The sequence below is a fragment of the Stegostoma tigrinum genome, chromosome 22 (assembly GCF_030684315.1).
Source record: "Stegostoma tigrinum isolate sSteTig4 chromosome 22, sSteTig4.hap1, whole genome shotgun sequence".
Lineage (NCBI taxonomy): Eukaryota > Metazoa > Chordata > Chondrichthyes > Orectolobiformes > Stegostomatidae > Stegostoma > Stegostoma tigrinum.
The window spans coordinates 53,069,173-53,096,324 of record NC_081375.1 but is presented as its reverse complement, the minus strand read 5'-3'; the positions used below and the strand labels follow the sequence as shown (position 1 = coordinate 53,096,324).

Sequence of the window (27,152 nt, the reverse complement as noted above, 5' to 3'; positions counted from 1 at the left end):
AAAAACCCTTTCGTGATTTCACTCCTAGCTCTAAAGTTTAAACACTATCCACATATCCTTGTTTCCTCATCAGTGGAAATAGTCTCTCTCTATTTATCTGATCAGAACTTATTAACATTTTAAATACTCCAACCAGATCCCCTCAATGTTTTCAACCCAGGAGGAATCAAGGTAAGTTTACGCAATAAAAACCAAAAGAACTGTGGATGCTACAAATCAGGAACAAAAAGAGAAGTTGCTGGAAAAGCTCAGTAGGTCTGGCGAAATCTATGAAGAAAACATCAGAGTTAACATTTCGGGTCCGGTGATTCTTCCTCAGAACCCAAGACATTTACTCTGATATTTTCCCTCACAGATGCTGCCAGACCTGCTGAGCTTTTCCAGCAACTTCTCTTTTTGTTACAAGTTTACTTGGCTTCATAACTTAAAAACACGGCATACATTTCAGGACCATCCATTTCTATTTGGCAGAGAGGAAATAAGTGCAGCAAAATCCAACAGGTAATAATTTCACAATGAACACTGTTCAGTAAACCATGGTTCCATTGTTCCTGTATGGATAACAGCAAAATAAAGTGTGTTCTTTCTGAAGATTCATATACACTTTGCGTTCAGAATTAGCTTTCCTCTCAATATTTTGCCTAGGAACATCTATTGGCAGGACTGTTTTCTTAATTTTCTAAAGAAGGGTCTCGGCCCAAAATGTCAGCCTTCCAGCTCCTCTGATGCTGCTTGGTCTGCTGTGTTCATCCAGTTCTACACCTGGTTATCACGTATCTAAACACATTCTTGCCTGTTGGAATGTCTTCACTGCTGATGGTTGCAAGCCACATCTCAGCTGCTTTACATGGCAGTCCCACTTCTTGTGCATTACAAATCCCTCCTTTTGTTCTGTCTGTGTGGGAAATTTTGGAATGCAAATCAGTCCACCCACTCAGCTCACTATCTACCTCTGCCCCCAGCTCATGTTCAGAGTTCTATGTCACATTGAAGACCAGGAAAGTTCCTGGTGGTGCCACCTCATGGCCTGGAGGAGCTGGCTGACTCCACTGGTGACTGCTTGTCGGGTTGTTGTGTTCACTGATATGTAAGGCCTCAGTGGAGCCAGCCTCTGTGTGGGCCACTTGCACCACATGCACTTTATTGACGACTGTTTTCCTTAGGACGCAGTTGAAGACTTTCTTGAAGCCCTTGCGGAAGTGCTTGGAGACCAGAGCATAGACGATGGGGTTGAGGCAGGAGTTGGCATAGGACATGCAGTGTGACAGGAGCCTGAAGGCGTAGGTGGCCTGGTTGAGTGGGAAGTGGCCGAACCAGAAACACAAGATAACCAGGTGATGAGGCAGCCAGCAGAGACAGAACAGGACAGCCACGATAATGATCATCTTCGTTACCTTGCGCTTGGCTTTCTTGGACTCAGACATGTCTTTGATGGGATCCACAGCAGTCCAAAGATACCTGATGGTCCTAGTATAGGCCAGGCTCAGGATCAACACCGGGATGATGTACCCAAAGATGAAGGTGGAAGTGTCCATGATCTTGCGCCTGTAGTCATCCCAGACTGGGAAGCAGAGGGTCAGATCTCTGTAGTGGATCAGCTGGTAGTAGCTGAGGTAAGGACCAGCAAAGACGAGTGAGATTCCCCAGATAATGCAGATGGTGGTCAGGGCATTTCGAGGAGTCCGCAGCTCCCGGGATCGCAGTGGGTAGCGAATCGCCAGGTATCTGCAAGACAAGACAAGTCAGAAACCATGGGATTAATCATTTTACGCACGAGACCAGAGAGACAGATTGAGGAAATTACATTATCCACAAGAGGATGATAGTGAATTAGCAAGATGTCCCACAAAATATAGTTCACCCTCTTAAAGCCAAGACATTCTTCCAAATATCCAGGTAATTGTGTTATTTACATTCCTGATAATGGACTGTGCACTTCATCACAAACCAGCAGGGTATCTGGGCAAGGGCAGACATGAACCAGGTCCTTGAGAAGTCTCAGTTTATCCAGATCATTGCGTTCTCCCATCAGACTTCTGCAGTCACCCTTGCCAATCTCCTCTGTTTCCTTAGGAACTGAATGTCCTCATCTTCAAGGAATGTGCCCCAGACTCAGTAAAGTTCTCCAATACTGCATCCCACTCCCACTCTGGATCTAAATCTATGGCTAGGGTTTAACACTCACTCAATCATCCTCCCACTCCTTGCAATCTTTCCAAACCCACTTTGCTGTTTCTGCCCTAGGGGTAGCATTTTAGGGAATGGGAGTGGGGTAGTCTGTATCACATTGTGATGTTTGTGAAATCCTGTTAATCCAAACTGATACAGACAATAAGAAGGAAGGGGGCATAACCAGTGGAAATCCCCACCTCCCCGCCCACACCCAAAGTGAAAATTACTGCTGGTTCTAAAATAGGAGGGTAACTATACCCCATAGTCTCTTGGGGCTCTGGGATGGCGACCCCTTCCTAACACCATGTAAAAGATGAGAATCTCTAAGAGCTCTCTACAAATCTGCCTTTGGAAACACTTGAAACTATCATTGAATGTTTACCAGAGCCCATCCCTATCCAATCAATATTAGCCTCTCCCCCAAATCCAGGAGCTCTAGCAGTGTCAGCAGCAGATGCTATCCCTGTGCCTGATCCCTCCACCCTCTCTATCAGAACTGCATCCCCAGGGCTTGTCTACATCCATAAGCCTGATGTCTTCCTTAGGATCTCCTCAGGAAACTTCCCAGGTTGTAGAAACTCCATTTAAAAACCAGTGAGGATTGGAATTGACAGTGAAATTGAGATACTGGGATTGGGTTTGGAATTGGGATAGAGACTGAGATTGGGATTGATGGTGAAATTGAGATACTGGGATTCGGATTGAGTCTGAGGTTGGCATTGGAATTGACAATGAGACTGAGGCACTGGGATTGGAATTGAGAATGAGACTGGGATTGACAGTGAGACTGAGACACTGGGATTTTGGGATTGCGTCTGAAATTGGGATTGACAGAGAAACTCAGACACTGGGATTAGGATTGGGATTGAGACTGAGACAGGGACGTCCAGAAATAATACTGGGAGTGGGTACAATTCTACATTGGAGATTTTGGGAAATGATGGAGCTTTCACATAGCTGCACCTTACAATGTGTCACACATAGAAAGAGACTCAGAGTACATCTATACACATTTGAACTTTCACCTTTTGATTCATTTCATACTGATGGTGTACACAGGGTGGATTAGAGGATGTTAATTGGTTTATCTAGAACTGATACTGGTTCACAACAATTCACACACATGAGAATTACAGAATGTGATGCTTAAACTACATGTCACATGAGAAAAGAATCTTTGTATCAGCACTTCACCGGAGAGATTCAATGACAGCGTTAAGAGCCATGGAACACAGAGTGGATTGATCTGTTATTGAAACTCCTGTCACCTTATTTCAGTAAGGCTTTTGGTAAGGTTCCACTTTGACGGTTGCTCTGGAAGGTTTAAATCGCATGGAATTCAAGGAGACCTGGCAAATTAGATACACAAATTGATTTGATGGTAGGAAGCAGAGAGTAACAGTGGAAGGATGGTTGTCAGACTGGAGGCCCGTGACTGGTGGGGTGCCTCAGGGTTTGGTACTAGGCCCATTGCTGTTTGTTATTTATATCAATGGTTTGGATGAGAATGTACAAGGCATGATTAGTAAGTTTGCGGATGACACTAAAATTGGTGATTTCGCAGACAGTGAAGAAGATTATCAGAAAATTGCAGCAGGATCTTGATCAGCTGGGGAATTGGGCTGAGAAATGATAAATGGAGTTTAATATAGATAAGTGTGAGGTGTTGCATTTTGGAAAGTCAAATCCAGCCAGGAATTTCACGGTGAACAGTAGGACCGTAAGGAGTGTAGTGGAACAGAGGGACTTTGGAGATCAGGTGCATGGCTCTCTGAAAGTGGAGTCACATGTAGACAGGGCAGTGAGGAAGGCATATGGCACACGAGCCTTCATCAGTCAGGGTACTAAGTATAGAAATTGGGAAGTTATGTTGCAGTTGTACAGGACATTGGTGAGGCCACACTTTGAGAATTGTGTTCAGTTTTGGTCATCTTGCAATAGGAAGGATGTTATTAAACTGGAAAGAGTGCAGAAGAAGTTTACAAGGATGTTGCCAGGACTCAAGGGGCTGAGTTACAGGGAGAGGTCAGACAAGGTAGGACTTTTTCTTTAAAAGTATAGGACACTGAGGGGGGATCTTATAGAAGGGTATAAGAACATGAGAGGCATGGATAGGGTAAATGCACTTAGGCTTTTTCCCGAGATGGGGAATCAAGGACGAGAGGGCATCTGTTTAAGGTAAGAGGGGAAAGAATACATGGGGGCCTGGGGGACAACTTGTTTACACAGAGGGTGGCATACATACGGAATGAGCTGCCAGCAGAAGTGGTTGAGGTGGGTACATTACCAACATTTAAAAGGCATTTGGACAAATACATGGATAAGAAGGGTTTAGCAGGATACGGGCCAAGTGCAGGGAAATGGGTGAGTGTGGATGAACATTTTGGTCGGCATGGACCAGTTTGGGCTGAGGGTCTATCTCTGGGCTGTAGGACTCTATGACTGTATGACCTTTAGTCAGAGATCTATTCAGAAGGTGGAAAAAAAACAAAATTGCTGGAAAAGCTCAGCAGGTCTGGCAGCACCTGTGGAGGAGAAAACAGAGTTACGTTTCAGGTCTGATGACTCTTCCTCAGAACCCTTCCTCTGAGGAGGGGTCACTGGACCTGAAACGTTAACTCTGTTTTCTCCTCCACAGGTGCTGCCAGACCTGCTGAGCTTTTCTAGCAACTTTGTTTTTGTTCCTGATTTACAGCATCTGCAGTTCTTTTGGTTTTTATTCTGAGGGTGGAATGGGTTACTCACTTCATTTTTGGCATCCGATCCTGGGACATGACTTGTCTATAGACCAGGTCCTTGTTTATGAACTGAATTTGGATTTGTAAACAAGTCTTTACAGGTCAGGAGGGCAGGATCCAGGAGGTGAATGTAACAGTGTAAACATGGCGAGCCAGTATCTCCTCATAATCAATCAGCAAGCAAACACAACTTGGAAAAACAGCTCACTTGGAATTGATGGCCTGGGCTGTGTTCAAACACTCAGCAGAAAACAGACAGGTACACCGTCCCTGTCACGGACTTCATTAGCAAATGTGTGGAGGACTGCGTGCCAAAGAAGTCAATCCATGTGTTCCCCAACTGTAAACCTTGGATGAACCAGGAAATCCACTCCCTACTGAAGACCAGATGTGCAGCATTCCAGTCAGGTAATCCGGACCTATACAGGAAATCCAGATATGACCTCCGCAAAGCCATCACAGATACCAAGAGGCAGTACTGGACCAGATTTGAGGCCCAAACCAACCATACAGACTCCTGCTCCCAAGGCAAGACCTAAACAACATTACAGGATTCAAAAGAAGCAGAGCAGGATCGTGGATAATAATCATCCATCCCTGATGCACTCAATGCTCTTTATGCTCTCAGCAGAATGCCAGCGGAGTGATCGTGCCTGCCTGACAGGTCCAGGCACACCTGTTCTCCTCTGTCACCGCTTCAGGCATCACAGAACATAGGACATAGAACAGTACAGCACAGTACAGGCCCTTCACCTCACGATGTTGTGTCAGATCAGTCTTCCTGGGAGTCAACTCAAGGAAAGCGAATGGCCTGGACAGAGTCCCAGGCCATGCACTTAGACTGTGTGCAGACCAGCTGGCAGAGGTATTTATTCACTGACATCTTTAACTTCTCCTTACTACAAGCCAAAGTCCCCACTTGCTTCAGGAAGACCACTATCAGCCCCGTACCGAAGAATGCACATGCAATGTACCTTAATGACTACTGGCCAGTGGCTCTGACCTCAATAATCATGAAGTGCTTCGAGAGGCTGGTCATGGCCCACACCAGCTCCAATCTTCCAGCCTACCTCAATCCCCCACTGTCTGCCTATTGAAATATCATGGACACAGTGGATACCATTTCCCTAGCCTTACACTAAACCCTAGCCTTACACCACTCCCTATCCAACCCATAGGGAGTGAATTTCCTGGTTCATCCAATGTTTACGGTTGGGAAACACTCCGAATGATTTCTTTGGCACGCAGTCCTCCACACAATTGCTTGCTGACAACAAGGACATCAGGCTCCTGCTCATTGACTACAGCTCCACCTTCAACACCTTTATCCCTTCCAGACTGATCTCAAAACTCCGAGACGTTGGTCTTGGCTCTAACTCAGCCCTCTACAAACGAATCCTCAGCTTCCTGACCTACAGATAACAATCAGTGAGGATAGGTAACTGCATTTCCTCTACAATAACACTCAGCACTGGAGGCCCTCAATGACGCATTCTCAGCCCTCTACTGCACTCCTTGTACACCCATGGCTGTGTTGCCAAATTCCAAATGAAAGCCATCGACAAGTTCACTGACAACACCACCACAGTAGGACAGATATCTAGCAACGACGGGTCAGAATACAGAAAGGAGATAGAGTGCTTGGTGTAGTTCAATGATAACAACCTCTCTCTCAATGTCAGCAAAATAAAAGAACTGAAAATTGACTTCAGAAAGAAAGGAGGAGAACCCACTCCATTGACATCAATGGAACTGAGGTTGAGAGGGTAGAGAGCGTCAAGTTCATTGGAGTGATGATAACCAACAACCTGTCCCAGACTTCCCTGGGTTTGGCAAGTAATATTGATGAGAAAGTGTTCCCCGTTCATAGAGACATAAGTAAACTTACAGCACAAAAGGCAACTATTTTACACTTTGTGTTCTCGTCTCTGTAAGAGGCCTCTCTGCTCTAATCCCAATTTCTAATTCTTGGTTTGTAGCCCTGCAGTGTGCAATAATTGTGTAAATTAGGGTGAAATTTCTTCTTAGTTCTTAGGGACCTGAAGTGATCAAAGGTTATGGAGGAGAAGGCAGGAACAGGGTTGGGGTGATCAGCCATGGTCATACCGAATGGCAGAGCTGACTCGAAGGGCCAATGGCCTACTCCCTCTCCTATGTTTTTACAGATTTGGAGCCCTCTTTGGACTTGAGTAAACAAAAAGACACTTTACATCAGTACACATGAGGTCTTCAGCGACCAGTGAGCACCACAGGGGACGATGTGCATTCCTGTCAAAGGTTTAACAATACTAGGGTCCTGGAAAGCATTCAGGATCAGAGGGACCTTAGGTTCATGCCCATTGGTCGCTTAAGATGGTGGGTCAGGTCGATAAGAAGGCAAATAGTATAACTTAGAGGGGATGTGAGTAAAAACTTTCACCCGAGAGTGGTGGGAATGTGGAATTCAATGCCTGTAAGGGTGGTAGAGGCAGAAACCCTCAAAACATTTAAGATGTATTTAAATGGTACATTCGCAATACATAAGTGCTGGAAAATTGGATTAGAATTTTTTTTGATTCAATGGGTCGAAGGATTGTAGACCTCTAATGACTCTATAACTCTGTAACCTCCGCTCCAAACTAAACTTTAAATCAATTTGAGAAGTTTCCTTTGAAGTTAGGAGGCTGTCATCGAATTAATTTAGGCTAACAAGGTGTGGAGTGCCTCTCCAGCATCCTATTGTCTCAAACTAATTTAGGCTGTTAGTTTTATTGGTATATTCAAAATTGTGCAAAGATACAAATTCCACTGATATTGTTGAGGCTCCCTACAAATAGTGGGCACCATGGGGTTGGGTTTCATTGTTACTCTCCCAAAATAATGCTTTAATTTATTTGATAGGTTTCCATTCAAATTTTTGTTTGCAATCCAGGAAATTATTTCTCTTTAAAGAGTTTGATCATTAGTGTTTTTTTTCATTTGCTTATGTTTATTGCAAAGCAAAACTACTGGGTGCCACAATGACTGGAATGAATGGTCAAATCTGGGAGTGTTATTTTAGTTTAAGATGTGGAATGTGGACATGGATCACATCCAAACCAATGTTGCGTTCACACTGTCCTTTCTAAACAAAAGTGAAGAGCAGAGGCAAAGTTTTTGAGAGTTGGAAGCTCATCTGTCGAATACCGAGGATAGTTTGACTTTTCCAGTAGGTTTCTCAGATGAAATTTACTAGAAAGATGATTTATTGGATGCCTTTTAGGCACAGTCAGGTAGATTTTGAAAAAAGGACGTTAATTCCATTAGTAGATTTTATGAGAGATTATAGACATTCAATCTGGAACTTCAGTTCTGACATTTAAATCGCTGGGCTGTGGCAATGGACAGGCTCCTGGTCTGAACTGGGGTTAGACTTCAAAAAGGCGCTCCCTTCTGGAAAAGATCACTTTTGCCTCAACAATAAAAAAAATCCTTGGGAAGCAATCGTTCCCAGCAGGATTGGTGGAACAAATGGAACGTTCTGACAAAGGCTGGGGAATGACTGCAACATTTTTTGGTTATCCAGAAACTGGACACAAAGGAAGACTTTCAGACAAAAAGAATGAGGTTGTAAACACGTTTTTTTAACCGGTATGGGAAGTGGGTTAGGATAATAACCACCAGCAGCTGCAGTCAGAATATTTATCTGCCTCCAACTGAATTTTAATGAGAAGAGGCTGCAGTTTATTACATATTAGCAATCAGGTATGCCACATTAGTATGATAGGGAATATTAATAAGATTATGAGGAGACCTGTGGATGTAGGTCTTCTGTTTATGTGCCCATTTTCCACCACTAATTATAATTATAAATTACTAATTATAAATCCCTGCTAGACTAGAGGCAAACATTAAATTTAACACAGAGGTATGTTTCCTTTCTCAATGAGCCTTTAATTAAGCCTGCTGCTACAGATTCTCATTTCCTGACAATCTGTTACTGCCAGCTACGAACTGTTTCTGGCGCACACATGTGTCTGCTCTTCTCTTTCAAGGTTTGAAGTAAAAGACTTTATCAGGAAGTGCTACATGTCCCATGTTATGCTCCAAAGAGTCACATTGCTGAGCTGCTGCAGCTACTGACTGGGTGCATGAGTATTTCTTAAAACTGTAAATTCTTTAAAGCTGTAAATAGACATTTATTCTGGGTTCACTGGCGATAGTTTGATGGAGTTAAATTGAATTCTAATCCTACCGATGCCACTGTGTTATATTCGGTTTTGGGATGTCATTTGCAGTTTGAGGAGTTTGCAGCCACCAACTGAGACTTGATGAGAAGAGATTCTTAACTTAAACAAGTCTTTGATTATGACATGGTGGTGAACTACTAGAAACTACATTACTAAGTTAGAAAGCCTTACTAAAACTTTGAGGAGGCCTGTGGATATAAAGGGTCACTCCAGAAGATCTAAAGGTGTTCCGTCTTATCCTCATCTAAGCTTGTATGACATCGCTTGATCGAGTAGAACTCAATGCAGTCCCAGACAGTACAATAGACAAATATCTCCAGCTCCTTCCAAATTCTTTACAAATTGCACAGTGATATTTTGAGCTCTTTAGGTGAGAGGATGGTTGTGTTGTCAAAAGGAGTCATTACAGCCAGCCGCAGACAGCATGTACCTTTTCCAGAATGACTGGAACACAGCCAACTGCGGAATAAACACACATAAACTATACTCAGATGACAACATCACTGGCAACATCTCATATCCAAAATGCAACAAGTCCCCTCAATTGTTATCCAAGCTATACTCAGCCAGATCTGTGGAAACTACTGCCAGAATGTCTGAAAACTGTACCAATCTGATATGGATGCAATGAAAGTATACCCTGCTAAAAACAGGAATGAGAGGAAGCCTTTCAGCCCCTCAAGCCTGTTCCAGCATTCAATGTAATTCAAGTCCCACTCTTCCGGGAGTCATTACAATGTGAAAAGATTTGGTCAAGGCCCTCGGTTTACCTAACTAACAAACTCAGGTTCAAAGGAAATACTCACCAGGTTTCTGTAGTTATCATGATCATTATAAACAAATCATCTTTGGCTAACTGCAACTAGAGAACCTAAATTGCTAGCACATAAATCTGCAACTTAAACCCTAGCCCTTCTCAAATATCCCACTTCACAAATAAGCAAACAAAACAGACAAGATGTGGATATTAAAGGTGGAAAAATAAAAATGAAAATCAGGGAAACACAGTTCAATAGCACCAGTCTGGACTATAGGGTTCCATGAATTGCTTTCTTTCTCTTCCTTCCAATTCATTTTTAGTGCGAGCAGTAGATTTCCTTTTTAGTCCACAGATGAAAATTAAAATAAATAAAAGATGTGGCCACTATATGATTGAAGCATGACTTTGAATCTTTCAATCTTCCAATAGATATTTCATTGCTTTGGTACTCACCATGAGCTGAGGAAACAGCACCTTACAGAACAATGCAATGATTAGACAATGGTCTTCATCCAAAGGAACTTCAGACTATCGGCATTCTCTGCGTGCTTTTATTAGAGTCCCACAATTAAGTGAATTTAGTCAGACTCCACCTTAGTTCCAGTGGGGAGAAAAAAAATGCCCTCAATTTTGCACCAAATTTGAAACCGCAGGTTCCCTACACTGTAAAAGCAGGCCAATCAGCCAATCAAGAATGCACCAACCCTCTGAACAGCATTCCTCCCAGACCCAGCCCTCTACCCTATCCCTTCATTTCCCATGGCTAATCCAACTAGACTGCACATCTCTGGACACTATGGGGCATTTAGCATGGCCAATCCACCTAACCTGCACATCTATGGACTGTGACAGGAAATTGAAGCACCCAGAGAAAACCCACGCAGACCCTGGGAGAATGTGCATAATCCAAACAGACAGTCACCTGGGAGCAGAATCGAAGTGCGAAGTTCCAGAGGCTAGTTTCAAAATAACAGTGGAGGAAGGCTCCTGAGCCAAAGCTTGTCCACTCTAACTCCTTTCCATTTAATTTTTTTCCACTTTCCTTGCTTATTTTTCCTATCTTTTATATTCCTTACTTACCTCTTGAGCTTGGGTGGCATTGGCGGCAGACCTCGCGACGTGAGGTCAGCACGAAGGACATAGGCCCAGCGCAGAGGACGGTAGGTCCAGCACGAAGGAGAATAGGCCTAGCATGGGGTAGAATAGGCCCAGCACGGGGGAGAGAGGGCCCAGCACGGACCTTGAGAGGGCCCAGCGCAGGGGAGAGTAGGCCCAGCACGGGCCTTGAGCGAGCCCAGCGCAAAGGAGAGTAGGCCCAGCGCAGGGGAGTGTAGGCCCAGCGCGGGGGAGAGTAAGCCCAGCGCGGGGGAGAGTAGACCCAGCACAGACACTGAGCGGTGATGGAGAGTGGAAGCAGCTGGGACCCAGTGTGAGCTGCGATGGCGGCCGGCGGCAAAGGATAGCCACAGCAGTGGTCAGTGGCAGTGTCGAAGTGGCGGTGGTGAGGTTTGGCGACAGTGCTGACCAGCAGCAATACAGAGGTCAGGGCTGAAACCTTGTGAGCAGCGGCAAAGACTGGCGTGCTCGGGTGGGTCTTAGCCCAGCGCGGGGAGAGTGACCACTTGTGGAAATGCCCAACTTGGAGTATCTGCAGGCCCATGGCTCAAGGAAAGACTGTAATGTTTGTCATTTTAACCTCATTTCTCTGTTTTTCAACATTTATGCAAAGAAGAGTGTGCTGAACTTTTCAACTTATTTCTTAATTTTACTGTTTCTGTAACTAAGTTTTTTGTATCTCGGTACTTTGTACATAGTGACATTGTACACATTTCACTGTACTCCTGTACTTTTGTACCTGGGTACACCTGACAATAAAACTTGAAGCTAAACCTAACTGTAACCACTGACCACCACTGCACCAATACCACCCCCTCTTTGCTTCTCCAATTCTGGCTGCATGTATATCCTGGATTTTCTTTGCCCTCCAGGTGGGTATTCCTTCAACTGTTCCATTATTCCCACCCTAAGCACGTTTCCTCCCCACTTCCTCCTCAAGACACTCCTTACGACCTGCCTTTTTGCACAGGGTCACCAGTCCAAGTATTTCCCTTTGGGTTTCAGCATGAGAGTTAATTTGATACGATTCCTATGAAGCGCCTGAGGAAATGTTACTGTTACAGTCACAGATTTCTGTTATTGCTACATTTTAACCAAATCATAAGTGTCAGTGATACTGTGTGTCTATAATCTTAGGGGAGCAGTGGTAATGTCACTGGCTTAGGAATCCAAAATCTCAGGCCACTGATCTGGGGATATGGCTTCAATCAGCAGGTGGTGAAATCTGAATTCAATCAAAAAAGATATATCTGGAATGAAAGAGCCTAATCTACCAATGATTCAATTGTTGTAAAACCCCAACTAGTTGCTAATGCCCTTTAGTGAAGGCCTTGCCTGCTCTAGCCTACGTGTGATTCCAGCCAATTCTTTTGATGCAGTCTGCTCGGACTTCAGAAAGGCTTTTAATAAGGTTCCACACAGGAGACTAACGGTACAGGCCGATGGAATCTGTGATAATTTAGAAAATTGGATCTACCACTGGCTGAGTGGCAGGCAGCAGAGAATGATGGTTGAGGGCTAATTTTCCAACCTGGAAGTCTGTGCACAGTGGGGTCCCACAGGGGTCAGGGTTGGGCCCTTGCTGCTTGTAGTTTATCTAAATGATTCAGACTTCAATGAAGGACAAAGATAGTAGGCACTGCAGTGCTGGAGAATCTGAGATAACAAGATGTAGAGCTGGATGAACACAGCAGACCAAGCAGCATCAGAGGAGCAGGAAGCCTGATGTTTCGGGTCTAGACCCTGAAGAATCTCTGAAGAAGGGTGGAGACGCAAAACATCAGCTTTCCTGCTCCTCTGATGCTGCTTGGCCTGCTGTGTTCATCCAGCTCCACACTTTGTTATCTTCAATGAAGGACAGTTGAGCAGTCAGTTCACAGACCGTACAAAAATTGATGGGGTGGTAAGTAATGAGGAGCACAGCCTCAGAATACAGGAGAATATAGAGGGTCCAGTCAGATGGGCTGATCAGTGGCAAATGAAATTCAATCTGGATAAATATGACATGATGCACTCGGGCAGGATGAACAAAGCAAGGGAATACATGGTGAACAGTAGGACCCTGGGAAGCACTGAGAATCAGAAGGACCTTAGTATGATTTAAAATATCAGGATTGATGGATGAAATGATTAAGAAAGAGTACGATATAGTCGTCTTTATTAGTCAAGGCATCGGTTTAAGAGCGGGGAGGTTATGCTGAATGGATAAAAGATTGATTAGGTCACACTTAGAGTATTGTGTGCACATTGTAGGGAGAATGTGATAGTACTGGAGAGGAAGCAGAGGAGATTCACCAGGATATTGTATCAGTGGTAATGGGAACTGCAGATGCTGGAGAATCCAAGATAATAAAATGTGAGGCTGGATGAACACAGCAGGTCCAGCAGCATCTCATGAGCACAAAAAGCTTTTGTGCTCCTGAGATGCTGCTGGACCTGCTGTGTTCATCCAGCCTCACATTTTGTCTGAACTCGTCCTCACCCTCAACAACTTCTCTTTTGACTCCTCCCACTTCCTGCAGACTAAGCGGGTGGCCATGGGCACCCGCATGGGCCCCAGCTATGCCTGCCTCTTTGTAGGTTACGTGGAACAGTCCCTCTTCCGCACCTACACAGGCCCCAAACCCCACCTCTTCCTCCGGTACATTGATTACTGTATCGGCGCCGCCTCTTGCTCCCCAGAGGAGCTCGAACAGTTCATCCACTTCACCAACACCTTCCACCCCAACCTTCAGTTCACCTGGGCCATCTCCAGCACATCCCTCACCTTCCTGGACCTCTCAGTCTCCATCTCAGGCAACCAGCTTGTAACTGATGTCCATTTCAAGCCCACAGCATTCCTCCCAGACCCAGCCCTCTACCCTATCCCTTCATTTCCCATGGCTAATCCAACTAGACTGCACATCTCTGGACACTATGGGGCATTTAGCATGGCCAATCCACCTAACCTGCACATCTATTGACTGTGACAGGAAATTGAAGCACCCAGAGAAAACCCACGCAGACCCTGGGAGAATGTGCATAATCCAAACAGACAGTCACCTGGGGGCAGAATTCTGAGGCTGTGCTCCTCATTACTTACCGCCCCATCAATTTTTGTACGGTCTGTGAACTGACTGCTCAACTGTCCATTTCAAGCCCACCGACTCCCACAGCTACCTAGAATACACCTCCTCCCACCCACCCTACTGCAAAAGTTCCATTCCCTATTCCCAATTCCTCCGCCTCCGCCACATCTGCTCCCACGATAAGACATTCCACTCCCGCACATCCCAGATGTCCAAGTTCTTCAAGGACCGCAACTTTCCCCCCACAGTGATCGAGAACGCCCTTGACCGCGTCTCCCGTATTTCCCGCAACACATCCCTCACACCCCGCCCCCGCCACAACCGCCAAAAGAGGATCCCCCTCGTTCTCACACACCACCCTACCAACCTCCGGATACAACGCATCATCCTCCGACACTTCCGCCATTTACAATCCGACCCCACCACCCAAGACATTTTTCCATCCCCACCCCTGTCTGCTTTCCGGAGAGACCACTCTCTCCGTGACTCCCTTGTTTGCTCCACACTGCCCTCCAACCCCACCACATCTGGCACCTTCCCCTGCAACCGCAGGAAATGCTACACTTGCCCCCACACCTCCTCCCTCACCCCTATCCCAGGCCCCAAGATGACATTCCACATTAAGCAGAGGTTCACCTGCACATCTGTCAATGTGGTATACTGCATCCACTGTACCCGGTGTGGCTTCCTCTACATTGGGGAAACCAAGCAGAGGCTTGGAGACCGCTTTGCAGAACACCTCCGCTCAGTTCGCAACAAACAACTGCACCTCCCAGTCGCAAACCATTTCCACTCCCCCTCCCATTCTTTAGATGACATGTCCATCATGGGCCTCCTGCAGTGCCACAATGATGCCACCCGAAGGTTGCAGGAACAGCAACTCATATTCCGCCTGGGAACCCTGCAGCCTAATGGTATCAATGTGGACTTCACCAGTTTCAAAATCTCCCCTTCCCCAACTGCATCCCTAAACCAGCCCAGTTCGTCCCCTCCCCCCACTGCACCACACAACCAGCCCATCTTTCCCCCCCACCCACTGCATCCCAAAATCAGTCCAACCTGTCTCTGCCTCCCTAACCGGTTCTTCCTCTCACCCATCCCTTCCTCCCACCCCAAGCCGCACCCCCATCTACCTACTAACCTCATCCCACCTCCTTGACCTGTCCGTCTTCCCTGGACTGACCTATTCCCTCCCTACCTCCCCACCTATATTCTCTCCACCTATCTTCTTTTCTCTTCATCTTCGGTCCGCCTCCCCCTCTCTCCCTATTTATTCCAGAACCCTCTCCCTATCCCCCTCTCTGATGAAGGGTCTAGGCCCGAAACGTCAGCTTTTGTGCTCCTCAGATGCTGCTTGGCCTGCTGTGTTCATCCAGCCTCACATTTTGTTATCTTGGAATTCTCCAGCATCTGCAGTTCCCATTATCTCTCACATTTTATTATCTTCACCAGGATATTGCCTGGGTGGGAGAGTTTCAGTTACAATGAAAGGCTGGTCAGACTGCAGTTGTTTGCCTTGGAACAGAGAAGACTGAAGGGGGACATGATTGAGATGTGTAAAATTATGAGGCATAGACGGGGGAAGAAACTTATCCCCTGGATGGAGGCGTAGATTTAAGGTCAGGGGCAGGAGGTCAAGAGGAGATGTGTGGCAAAATGGTTTCACCCAGAGGGTGGTGGGAATGTGGGACTCACTGTGAGTAAGGGTGGGAGAGGCAGGAGCCCTAATACCATTGGAGAAGTATTTAAATGTGCATCTGCTATGTCAAGGTTATGGGCCACGTGCTGGAAAATGGCATTAGAATAGTTATGTGAATGTTTTTGACTGGCACAGACTTGATGAGCTGAAGGGCCTTCTTCCGTGTTGCAGACTTTCCAAAGACCTTCAGCAATGTGGCTGACTCTGGATTGCCCTCTGGGTAGTAAATACTGGCCTAGCTCCCAATGAACAAATTAAAAACAGCAGGGTCACTACACCGAGGTCTCACACTCTATTATTTCATTATATTTCCTGCTGGATATTCGTTTCATATTGACGGGGCCAATGGTGGGGCAGATATCATCATTTCAATCCCGTTCCACTAAAGCCAGGTGGACCAGGATTCCAAAGGTGACATTATCTCACTGGCTGACTACTCAAATGCCCCATGAATGCCCCGGGCACCCAACCTCCCCACAATGTACACCCAGCACCCAACCTCCCCACTGTCTACACCCAGCACCCAACCTCCGCATGGTCTACACCCAGCACCCCAAACCTATGTCTACACCCAGCACCCAACCTCCCCACGGTCTACACCCAGCACCCAACCTCCCAACAGTCTACACCCAGCACCCAACCTCCCCACAGATGACACTCAGCACCCAACCTTCCCACTGTCTACATCCAGCACCCAACCTCCCCACAGCCTACACCCAGCACCCAAACTCCGCCCAGTCTACACCCAGCACCCAACCTCCCCACTGTCTACACCCAGCACCCAAACTCCCCACGGTCTACACCCAGCACCCAACCTCCCCACAGTCTACACCCAGCACCCAACCTCCGCCCGGTCTACACCCAGCACCCAACTTCCCCACAGTCTACATCCAGCACCCAACCTACCCACAGTCTACACCCAGCACCCAACCTCCCCTCAATTTACACCCAGCACTCAACCTCCGCCCGGTCTACAGCCAGCACCCAACCTCCACCTGGTCTACACCCAGCACCCAACCTCCCAACAGTCTACACCCAGCACCCAAACTCCTTACAAACTACACCCAGCACCCAACCTCCCTACGGTCTACACTCAGCACCCAACCTCCCCACAGGTTACACGCAGCACCCAACCTCCCCACTGTCTACACCCAGCACCCGACCTCCACCTGGTCTACACCCAGCACCCAACCTCCCCACGGTCTACACCCAGCACCCAACCTCCCAACAGTCTACACCCAGCACCCAACCTCCCCACAGATGACACTCAGCACCCAACCTTCCCACTGTCTACATCCAGCACCCAACCTCCCCACAGCCTACACCCAGCACCCAAACTCCGCCCAGTCTACACCCAGCACCCAACCTCCCCACTGTCTACACCCAGCACCCAAACTCCCCACGGTCTACACCCAGCACCCAACCTCCCCACAGTCTACACCCAGCACCCAACCTCCGCCCGGTCTACACCCAGCACCCAACTTCCCCACAGTCTACATCCAGCACCCAACCTACCCACAGTCTACACCCAGCACCCAACCTCCCCTCAATTTACACCCAGCACTCAACCTCCGCCCGGTCTACAGCCAGCACCCAACCTCCACCTGGTCTACACCCAGCACCCAACCTCCCAACAGTCTACACCCAGCACCCAAACTCCTTACAAACTACACCCAGCACCCAACCTCCCTACGGTCTACACTCAGCACCCAACCTCCCCACAGGTTACACGCAGCACCCAACCTCCCCACTGTCTACACCCAGCACCCGACCTCCACCTGGTCTACACCGAGCACCCAACCTCCCCACAGTCTACACCCAGCACCCAACCTCCCGACAATGTACACCCAGCACCCAACCTCCCCACAGTCTACACCCAGCACCCAACCTCCCCTCAATCTACACCCAGCACTCAACCTCCACCCGGTCTACAGCCAGCACCCAACCTCCACCTGGTCTACACCCAGCACCCAACCTCCCAACAGTCTACACCCAGCACCCAAACTCCTTACAAACTACACCCAGCACCCAACCTCCCTACGGTCTACACTCAGCACCCAACCTCCCAACAGGTTACACCCAGCACCCAACCTCCCCACTGTCTACACCCAGCACCCAACCTCCACCTGGTCTACACCGAGCACCCAACCTCCCCACAGTCTACATCCAGCACCCAACCTCCCCACAATGTACACCCAGCACCCAACCTCCCCACAGTCTACACCCAGCACCCAACCTCCCAACAGTCTACACCCAGCACCCAAACTCCTTACAAACTACACCCAGCACCCAACCTCCGCCCGGTCTACACCCAGCACCCAACTTCCCCACAGTCTACACCCAGCACCCAACCTACCCACAGTCTACACCCAGCACCCAACCTTCCCTCAATCTACACCCAGCACTCAACCTCCGCCCGGTCTACAGCCAGCACCCAACCTCCACCTGGTCTACACCCAGCACCCAACCTCCCAACAGTCTACATCCAGCACCCAAACTCCTTACAAACTACACCCAGCACCCAACCTCCCTACGGTCTACACCCAGCACCCAACCTCCACCTGGTCTACACCGAGCACCCAACCTCCCCACAGTCTACATCCAGCACCCAACCTCCCCACTGTCTACACCCAGCACCCAACCTCCCCACAGCCTACACCCAGCACCCAACCTCCGCCCGGTCTATACCCAGCACCCAACCTCCCCACAGTCTACACCCAGCACTCAAACTCCCCACAGTCTACTCCCAGCATCCAACCTCCACCTGGTCAACACCGAGCACCCAACCTCCCCACAGTCTACACCCAGCACCCAACCTCCCCATGGTCTACACGCAGCACCCAACCTCCCCTCAATCTACACCCAGCACCCAACCTCCCCACAGTCTACAGCCAGCACCCAACCTCCGCCCGGTCTACACCCAGCACCCAATTTCCCCACGGTCTACACCCAACACCCAACCTCCCCACTGTCTACACCCAGCACCCAACCTCCCCACAATGTATACCCAGCACCCAACCTCCCCACAATGTACACCCAGCACCCAACCTCCCAACAGTCTACACCCAGCACCCAATCTCCTTACAATCTACACCCAGCACCCAACTTCCCTACGGTCTACACTCAGCACCCAACCTCCCCACAGGTTACACCCAGCACCCAGGCTCCCCATAAACTACAGTCACACTCAAACTCCCCACAAACTCACAAACACCCTTCATTCTACAGCCACACCCAATGCCCCCCTGCCCAAACTACAGTCACATCCAAACCTCCACAAACTACAGTCATACCCAAATTCCCCACAGGTGACATTCTTTCATTGTACCACCACCACCCACTTATATCCTGTCTGTGCAATTTCGACCCAATATCATTCCACAATTACTGAATAACTTCACATTTGGTGACGTCTTTTAACCATGCAACCATTGAATCTGTACCTAACGTATCCAACTTCTGTTCTATATTGGCCAAGGAGTTAGCAATAAACTGGTCCGCCTATCCTCACCGTCCAGTCCGCAGTGGCTTGCCTGACTGAGACGGAATTGCCATTGATAGCACTTTGTGTGAACCTGCACACGGTACATTCTGTGATGTGATGCTTTCAGGTTTGCCACAGCTCCACTCGAGAGGATGCTATGTTTGTGGCTGTGTAGCATTGCTGCCTGTCCCATCCCAGGATTTGTTGCTCACTGCTGGAGTGTTCAGGATGTGGTTCCAGAGTATGAGAATCCATCCGTTCATGGTTCCTCCCGTCCCATTCCTCCCCATAGAGGAAAAGCCCTTGGGGGACAGCAAGCAAACAGGAATGATTGAGGAAGCATGTTGCTACCTTTTCAAAGAGCTTTCTGTATTTGGGAAGGTGCTGTGACATTCTGATATTCAACTGCCTCCTGGATCAGCATCTTTCAGCTTCGCTCTCAATCACTGACTTTGGAAAACAACCTCCTGTAAAACTGCTCACCTCCAAAACCGTCCTCTGTGCTCTCCTGTCTGGAGCTGATCCTGAGAATTACACAAATCCCTGGGTGGCAAATCATTCCTCAGTGTGTTCAAGGGAGGCCTTTCTCTCTACTGATGCTGATAGCCCTCATCCTGTCAGCTCTGAGATTAGCAGGAGGGATTGAAGAAAGTGCGGTCAGGCTGAGCAGCAGCAATGCTTGCTCACACAAAGAAACACAAATTCTCACCCAGCCCCTGCTTCCTACAGACTGCAACATGACACTCGCTCCCAAACAGATTCACAAATAGGGGGGAATCCAGCCTGAGAGTTACCAAGACACATGGATCTCATGCAAACGGATGGTGATTATTTGCGGCTCAATCCTGTCAATGGCTCCTTCCTAAATTCCACTCACGGTCTCACAGGCCTAGTGCCAGTCCCGGACTCAATCCTGCTCCCAGACTCATTCCAATCCCAAACACAATCTCAGTCACAGACTCAATCCAAATCCCAAACTCAAACTCCATCCCAATCCCAAACATAATCAATATCAATCCCAATCTCTACCCCAGACTCAATCCCAATCCCTGAACTAGTCCCAGTCCCAAATTCAATTATCAATCCCAAACTCAATCCTTGACTCAGGGTCAGTCCCAGTCCCAATCCTTGCACTATCTAGTTTTAAAAGCCCTCTTCCCCTGCGACTGCATGTCACTGGTTGAAGGGGGCACTGTGTGCCCTGCTCCAGCCCCTGCCCAGGTATGTTGGACCCACCTGTCGACGGAGACTGCAGCCAGGGTAAAGCTGCTGGCATAGACAGTCAGGTAGATGAAGAAGTGTACGAGCTTGCACATGAAGGAGCCGAAGACCCAGGAGTCCAAGGTGTAGATGGTTCCCTGGAAGGGCACACAGCACAGGATGAAGCAGAGGTCGGCTACTCCCAGGTTCAGGATGAACAGGTTGGTGGTGTTGCTGGTCATCTGGCCATTCCTCAGCAGCACGGCCAGAACCAGGCTGTTGCCCACTGTACCCACCAGGAAGATTAAACAGAAAACCAGGGGCACAATGAACCTCTCAGGTCTCCCCTCCCAGCCCTGGCAAGAGCTGCAGCTCTGGCTCACATTCATCTCAGTCACTAGCAGCTGCCTGGTCCCAGATCCTCTCTCTCTCCCTTTCTCCCCTTCCTCTCCCTCTTTCTCTCTCTCCCTTTCTCCCCTTCCTCTCTTTCTCTCCCTCTTTCTCTCTCTCTCTCTCTTTCTCCCCTTCCTCTCCTTCTCTCCCTCCTTTCTTTCCTTCTCCTTCTCCCTTTCTCCTCTTCCTCTCCCCCACTCTCTCTCCCTCCCTCTCACTCTCTCTCTCGCTCTCCCTCTCTCTCCCTACCCGTCTGCTGCCTTTTTAAAACAGCCTGCGTCTCTCTCTCTCTCTCTGGCTTGTTACCAAGACGACATGAGACTCACTTCCTCAATCACTGCTGTCTGCCTCACCCCCACCCACCCCCCAATGCCAGCGGAGATGCTGAGGGAATGAATGGCAGAGGCTGGCTGAAACAACTAGTTTAAGGAACCCCATTCCCTGAGGGAGAGGCTGTCGCTAAACTCAGTTTGGAGGCTTATCTCCTCGGAAAGTCTGGTGATCAGTGTTGAGCTTGGCTGTGTGTATTTGTGTGTGTGTATGTTTGTCTGTGTCTGTGTTCCTCTTACAGTGTTTCCGTGTGTACTGTCTTCTCTATGTCTGTGTTCCTGTGTGTGTGTGTGTGTGTGTGAGGGTGAATGCATGTGTGTGTCTGCATGTATGTGAGAGAAGGAGAGGGTGTGTATGTGTGTGTGTGGGAGAGAGAGGAAGAGTGAGTGTGTATGTGTGTGTGTGCTTGTGTGTGTGAGAGTGTGCGCGAGAGAGTGAGGGTATGTGCACGTGTGTTTGCATGTATGTGAGAGAGAGGGCGCGTGTGTGTGTGTGTGTGTGTGCATGCATGCACGTGTGTGTGTGTGCGAGAGAGAGAGAAGGAGAGGGTGTGTGTGTGTGAGAGAAGGAGAGTGAGGGTGTGTGTGTGAGAGAGAAGGAGAGGGTGTGTGTGTGTGTGTGTGTGAGAGAGAGAGAGAGAGTGTGTGTGCCTGTGTGTGTGTGTGTGCGTGCGCGCGTGTGTGAGAGAGAGACTGCGTGTGTGTGTGCGTGTGTGTGTGTGTGCGCGCACGCGTGTGTGAGAGAGAGAGTGTGTGTGTGTGTGTGTGTGTGTGTGTGAGGGGTGTGTGTATGTGTTTGTGTGAGTGAGAGAGAGAGACAGTGAGGGTGTCTGTGTGTTGGGGTGGGTGGTGGTGTACAGTAGTGGGTGTGCTAAGGGGGTTGTGAGGTGACAGATTCTGGAGGGGACTGGAAAAGAAGCCAGCAACCAACCTTTAACTGGTCAATAACATTCCCATAAAATTGGAGACAGCTCCAGGTTGGCCCATTGAACAGTGGGAAGGCAGCCTGGGTGATAGGGAGTTTAGCACAGTGGGAAAGCAAGGGAAGTGAATCCTGCTTTCCAGATCCCACTCTCTCCCCAGCCCCATGTGCCCAAAGATGTGAGGCTCAAAAATCTATGTACTGACAGGTCAGGAATAGAATTATCTTCAAAGAAAGGGAGAGCCAGTGACAATGATTGCAGCCAACATTAACAGTATTCAGTAAAATTAATTAGTTAAAATTCTCTTTTAAACAGAGAGTAAGACATACCCTACTCTTTTAAACTGAAAGTAAACTATAAGTACATCTTCACCAGCACAGTCCAGATCAAACACTCCCAGGATGGAGGCAAACACAGAGTAAAGGTCGCACTACTCTTAAACTGAAAATAAAACTCTCTGCACTGTCTCCCTCAAACACTCCCAACTTACAGACAGCAGGGGATTAGATACAGAGTAAAGCCTCTTCTGCAATGTCCCCTCCAAACACTCCTCAGCCAGGGACAGCACAGGGTTACATAGAGCATTGTGGATTTTATTCGGTATGATTCCTGTTGCAGTCTCACATCCCCTCAGCACAGGGCCTAGAACGGAGTTTATAACCTCATTTATCTATTAATTCATGAATGAAACCAACCTTCTCTGTATACTCTCAATGTCAGAGCGTAAACGTCCAATGGTGAGATTGATGGATGTAGTTTTTTTTACTATAGATTAACTCTGTTCTTGATCGTCTTGACCAATCAGTCTCCTATTGGTCAGGTTGGCCAGGTACAGACATTGGTTAGAAAGACCAGCCTCAGGGCTGGCGTGATCAGAAGAAATATATACACTAAGGACAGGGACAGCATGATATTAGATGCAGAGTAGAGCTTCCTCTACACTTTTAAACTGAAGGTAGAGCTACCTCTACACTGTCCCAAACACTCCCAGGATAAGGACAGCATGGTATTAGATACGGAGTAAAACATCCCCTACATTTTTAAACAGAAATTAGATGTCCCTCAACTCTTTTAAACTGAGAGTAAAGCACACACAACACTGGCCCAATCAAACTCTCTCAGGACAGGGAAACACAGCATTAGATATAGAGAATAGCTCCTCTTCTCTTTTAAACTGAAGGTAAACTGTAAGTAAGGCTTCATCAACACTGTCTTGATCAAACACTCCCAGGACACGGACAGCATGTAGCTTGACACAGACCAAGATACAGACAAAAGCTCCCCTTGCTCTTTATAAACACAAGATCAAAAATAATAATGTAACAGCCCCTGCTGGGGCACCGTGACAAAATCAAACACAAATGAACATTTGAACAGAACACGGTATAATGAAACAGAAACTGACTAGACTAAAACGTCTGATGGTGCACTCCAGTTCCTGTGGTACACAACGGTCTCGAAAGGCCTCAACTGTGCCAGTGAGCACCGCAAACTCCCTTTCCAAAGACATGGGAAAATGGACGTAACCAATGAATTGGTGAGCTTACTCAGTCTCCTCTCCACCCAGATTGCCAATGGAGGAAGGGAGATTCTCTTCGTAGAGGGCCCTCCACTGGGGATCTCCACTGCCAGGGTGGGGAGGGGTGGGAGTCAAAACTTTACACCAAGGCGTGTCCAGGTGGTGGGTTAAGTTACGGCAGTGGGAAGGGTACTGCAGCAACCTGCAAAAATAACGCCTCTTGTGACATTCGATAGGGCTTCAGAAGGATATCCCTGAGATAGCTCAGAATGTGTGCACAATGTCACAGGGGAGGGTGTGCGGTGCAGGGCTGATATCAAGTTCTGGACAGACAGGGGTCAGTTTTTCCAGAAGCCCACCGCACGCTTGAGCGATCTTGAGTGCACACAAAGTGTCGGGGTTGAGTGCACTGCCCGCCAGGCTCTGGATGGTCCAGGCCGCAAACTAGAGGTGGACCAATGGCCTTGCAGTCAACTGTGCCAGTGTTACCTAGCCCACTCCTCTGCCATCCAACGTTTTCCTGGGTACATGCCAAACTCTCTCCTCCCTTGGCCTGCGCAAGCTGTGCTTGAGGAGGAATCTGGTCCTGAGCAATAGCTCCCTGTCAAGAGCCACCATTCCGTACAGGGAGAGCTCCGGTGCGAGCCAACTGTGTCCTGGCAGCGATCAGGTCCAGATAGGAGACAGGCAATTCCTGAAAGAAGACCCAAGGCCAGGACCACTCCACAAACAAGAACAGTGTGTCCTAACAGAGACAGATGCAATGCATCATTAGGGCGCACCACTTTGGAAGAGGCTTATATAAAGGTATTGCTGCAGGGTCTGAAGACAGAAAGCTGCTACCTGGGTGCGAAAGTACACCAGCACCTGACCACCATCCTCAAGCAGGGGAGTCAGAGCCCCAGCAGCGACACAGTGCTGCCTCCTGTCCCAGAAAATCCCGACAAGCACTTTCTGCATGGCAGTGACAAAGCCAAGGGGCGAGATGGAAGTGACCAGCTGGACCCACAATGCCCGGAACAGTCCTGTCCAGCATGCTAGGTGAGTGGTCACACTGATTTCCAACTTGTGCCAACTCATTGGCCAAGATTCCTGGGCAGGACAAAGATGGAATCCCAGGTAATGGAAATGAGTGGTGCTCCACATGAAGCACTGGAGCTCCCCCAGCAGGGGGTCCATCTGCCACGAACTGAACAGAAATCCCAAACACATGCTCCAGTTAATCTTCACGGAAGAAGCCACAGAGTAGACCTCCTGGCACATGTGCATCCCCCGCAGGTCAACTGGATCTATGAACAGGAAGAGCACATCGTCAGAGTACGCCAAAAGAACAACCTCCAAACTTGGCCCATTCAGAGCCAAACCTGTCAGCCTCTTCCACAAGAGACACAAGAATGGTTCCATGCAGAGAGAATAAAGCTGGTTGGACAAGGCAAGCCGTGATGTAAGCCGAAAATAAAGCTTCCTCTACACTGCCCACACCAACATTGCCAGGACAGTAACAGCACTGGTTTAGTTTCAGAGTTAAGAACTCTCTCATCTTTTGAACTTGAAGTACTCTACTATTTTAAACATAAGTGAAGCTGTCTCCACTCTTCTAACCAGAAAGTAAAGATGCCCCAATACTGTCCCCATCAAACATTCCCCAGATAGGGACAGTACAGGGTTAGATACAAATACAGCTCCATTTATACTCTCTCATCACTCTCAAGACAGGTACAGCTTGTGGTTGGATACAGAGCAAAACTCTGTCTGCACTGTCCCCACCAAACATTCCCAAGGCAGGGACAACATGAGTTATTGAAAGCATAAGCTCCCTGTATACTAGTCCAGCATCACTCCAGCATGGGCACATCATGATATTGAACCACTCTTTTATTCCAACTCACATTTTCACATTATGTTGAATATTTGTTGAACTGTGTTGTAAATCTTGTTTGTGATACACTCTGAATAAAGATGGGTGATGGATGAAATTGGCAATGGGATTTGGACATCCATTCATTGTACATCGAGTGTCTGCTTGGTCTGAAAGAAATAAAGGATCCAGAAAAGGCAAAGTTCAGCAGGAATGCAGTAGTGCATGAAAACAGCCAGCTTTCTGCAAGTCTGCTTGATGATAAATGTCTCTGTTTCAGAGACCCTGATTCAATCAGAGTGAAACATCAAGGGCCAAGTTCCCATCTTTCCCTTTCATTGGACAGGAGCTAACATTGGAACGTTAATCAGCTAACAGATGACAAACCATGAGAACTTGACCGCAATGTGGGCAAGAGATGGTTTAATAATGTCTTTTGAAAGTATATTATTGATATGGGTTAAATCTAACTACATTGGCTTTGTTGTGTAAACAGAGTGTAAAAGGAGGTCCTTGTGTACAGGAATTGTCGAGATTTTAATTATTGCTCAGAAAAAACAACTTTGTTGAAGCCTTTCATTTTGACTTCAGCAATAGATTTTGCATGAATACCAATAAAGGGGAAAACCACTCTACTGAGGCGAATGCTGATTGCTTGTGGGTTAGGTACAGAGTAAAGCTCCTGTGTACTGTTCTACCTCGCTTGCAGAACAGGTACATTTAGGTCCAATGTTTCTTCTCATTATTTTTCTTTTATTTTGCGGTTCCTTGAGGTCTGTGCATGCCATTGGCTTCTAAAAGTGGAAGCCAATTTGCATGAGTGGAACGTCCCTATAACTGGTAACTGTACAGCCTCACAGCTCAGAGGAAACAGTGATCTCAGGACGTGTTCAGATTAACAATCACCATATATACCAATCTGATCTCACATTTAGACATTATATGAAATTAGAAGATAAATGCCAAGGAAATTACACTGTCAATGAAAGAAACATAAAGGATATTATATAACATTTTGTGTGGGTGTGAGGCATTTGAAATGTAGATTCTTAGAAGGTATACTTTTAGGCTTTTAACTGTACACGTGAATTGATGCACAAAGCACGATAAAGATTTGATACAATTATTTCGCTGTTGAAACTAACAATCATTTCTCCCCTCATTGAGTTTATTTTCAGTTTCTTCTTGTCTCATATAATGATCAGTCCACTGGGAGAGACATAAAGATCAGCAAAACAACACAAAAGAAATGGTAAGAGGCACAAAGGGAACATACACTGAAGCATGTAAGGGATGTTAGGGACAATGGTCATGGTTTTCATGAAAGGGTAGTATAAGCATACTGTGAGCATAGACACCTTACTGACAGTTACAGGTAGCATTGCAGTTTGAGATCAGGAAATGGCAGGGGATGAGAATAAAATACCAAAAATACAACTAAAATTAAACAGAAACCAAAGGAGAGGGAGTAATTAGATTCAATTTAAGTCTTAAAAAGCTGAGGGATGAATTGATCTTATTAAAGTTTGACAGATCTCCAGGATTCAATGGTTTGTAGCCCAGGATGTTAATGGAGGAAACTGGCCATATTCTTCCTGAACATTGGATTCAGTAATTACCAGTTGATAATTATCCAATCCATGTCGCTCGATTATCGATGAATGATAGAGGAAATAAATTAGTAA

At 47.4% G+C, this 27,152-nt stretch overlaps 1 protein-coding gene across 1 annotated transcript; it reads right to left on the bottom strand.

Moving 5' to 3' along the window:
• Positions 1–305: 305 nt before the first annotated feature.
• LOC125463741 (galanin receptor 2a-like) lies at positions 306–21,731 on the bottom strand. The gene is made up of 2 exons (XM_048555375.2): positions 20,482–21,731; positions 306–1,725 (listed from the first exon to the last, which is right to left on the bottom strand). Exons 1-2 carry the CDS (start codon positions 20,832–20,834, stop codon positions 978–980), a joined length of 1,101 nt encoding a protein of 366 aa, XP_048411332.1. The 5' UTR covers positions 20,835–21,731; the 3' UTR covers positions 306–977.
• Positions 21,732–27,152: the final 5,421 nt, after the last annotated feature.

What these genes read in the sequence shown, in the direction of transcription:
- LOC125463741 (XM_048555375.2), bottom strand. Translation starts at nt 20,834, where the DNA reads ATGAATGTGAGCCAGAGCTGCAGCTCTTGCCAGGGCTGGGAGGGGAGA. An exon ending in GCTGCAGTCTCCGTCGACAG is followed by an intron (nt 1,726 to 20,481) that starts GTGGGTCCAACA and finishes CTTGTCTTGCAG; the next exon opens with ATACCTGGCGATTCGCTACC.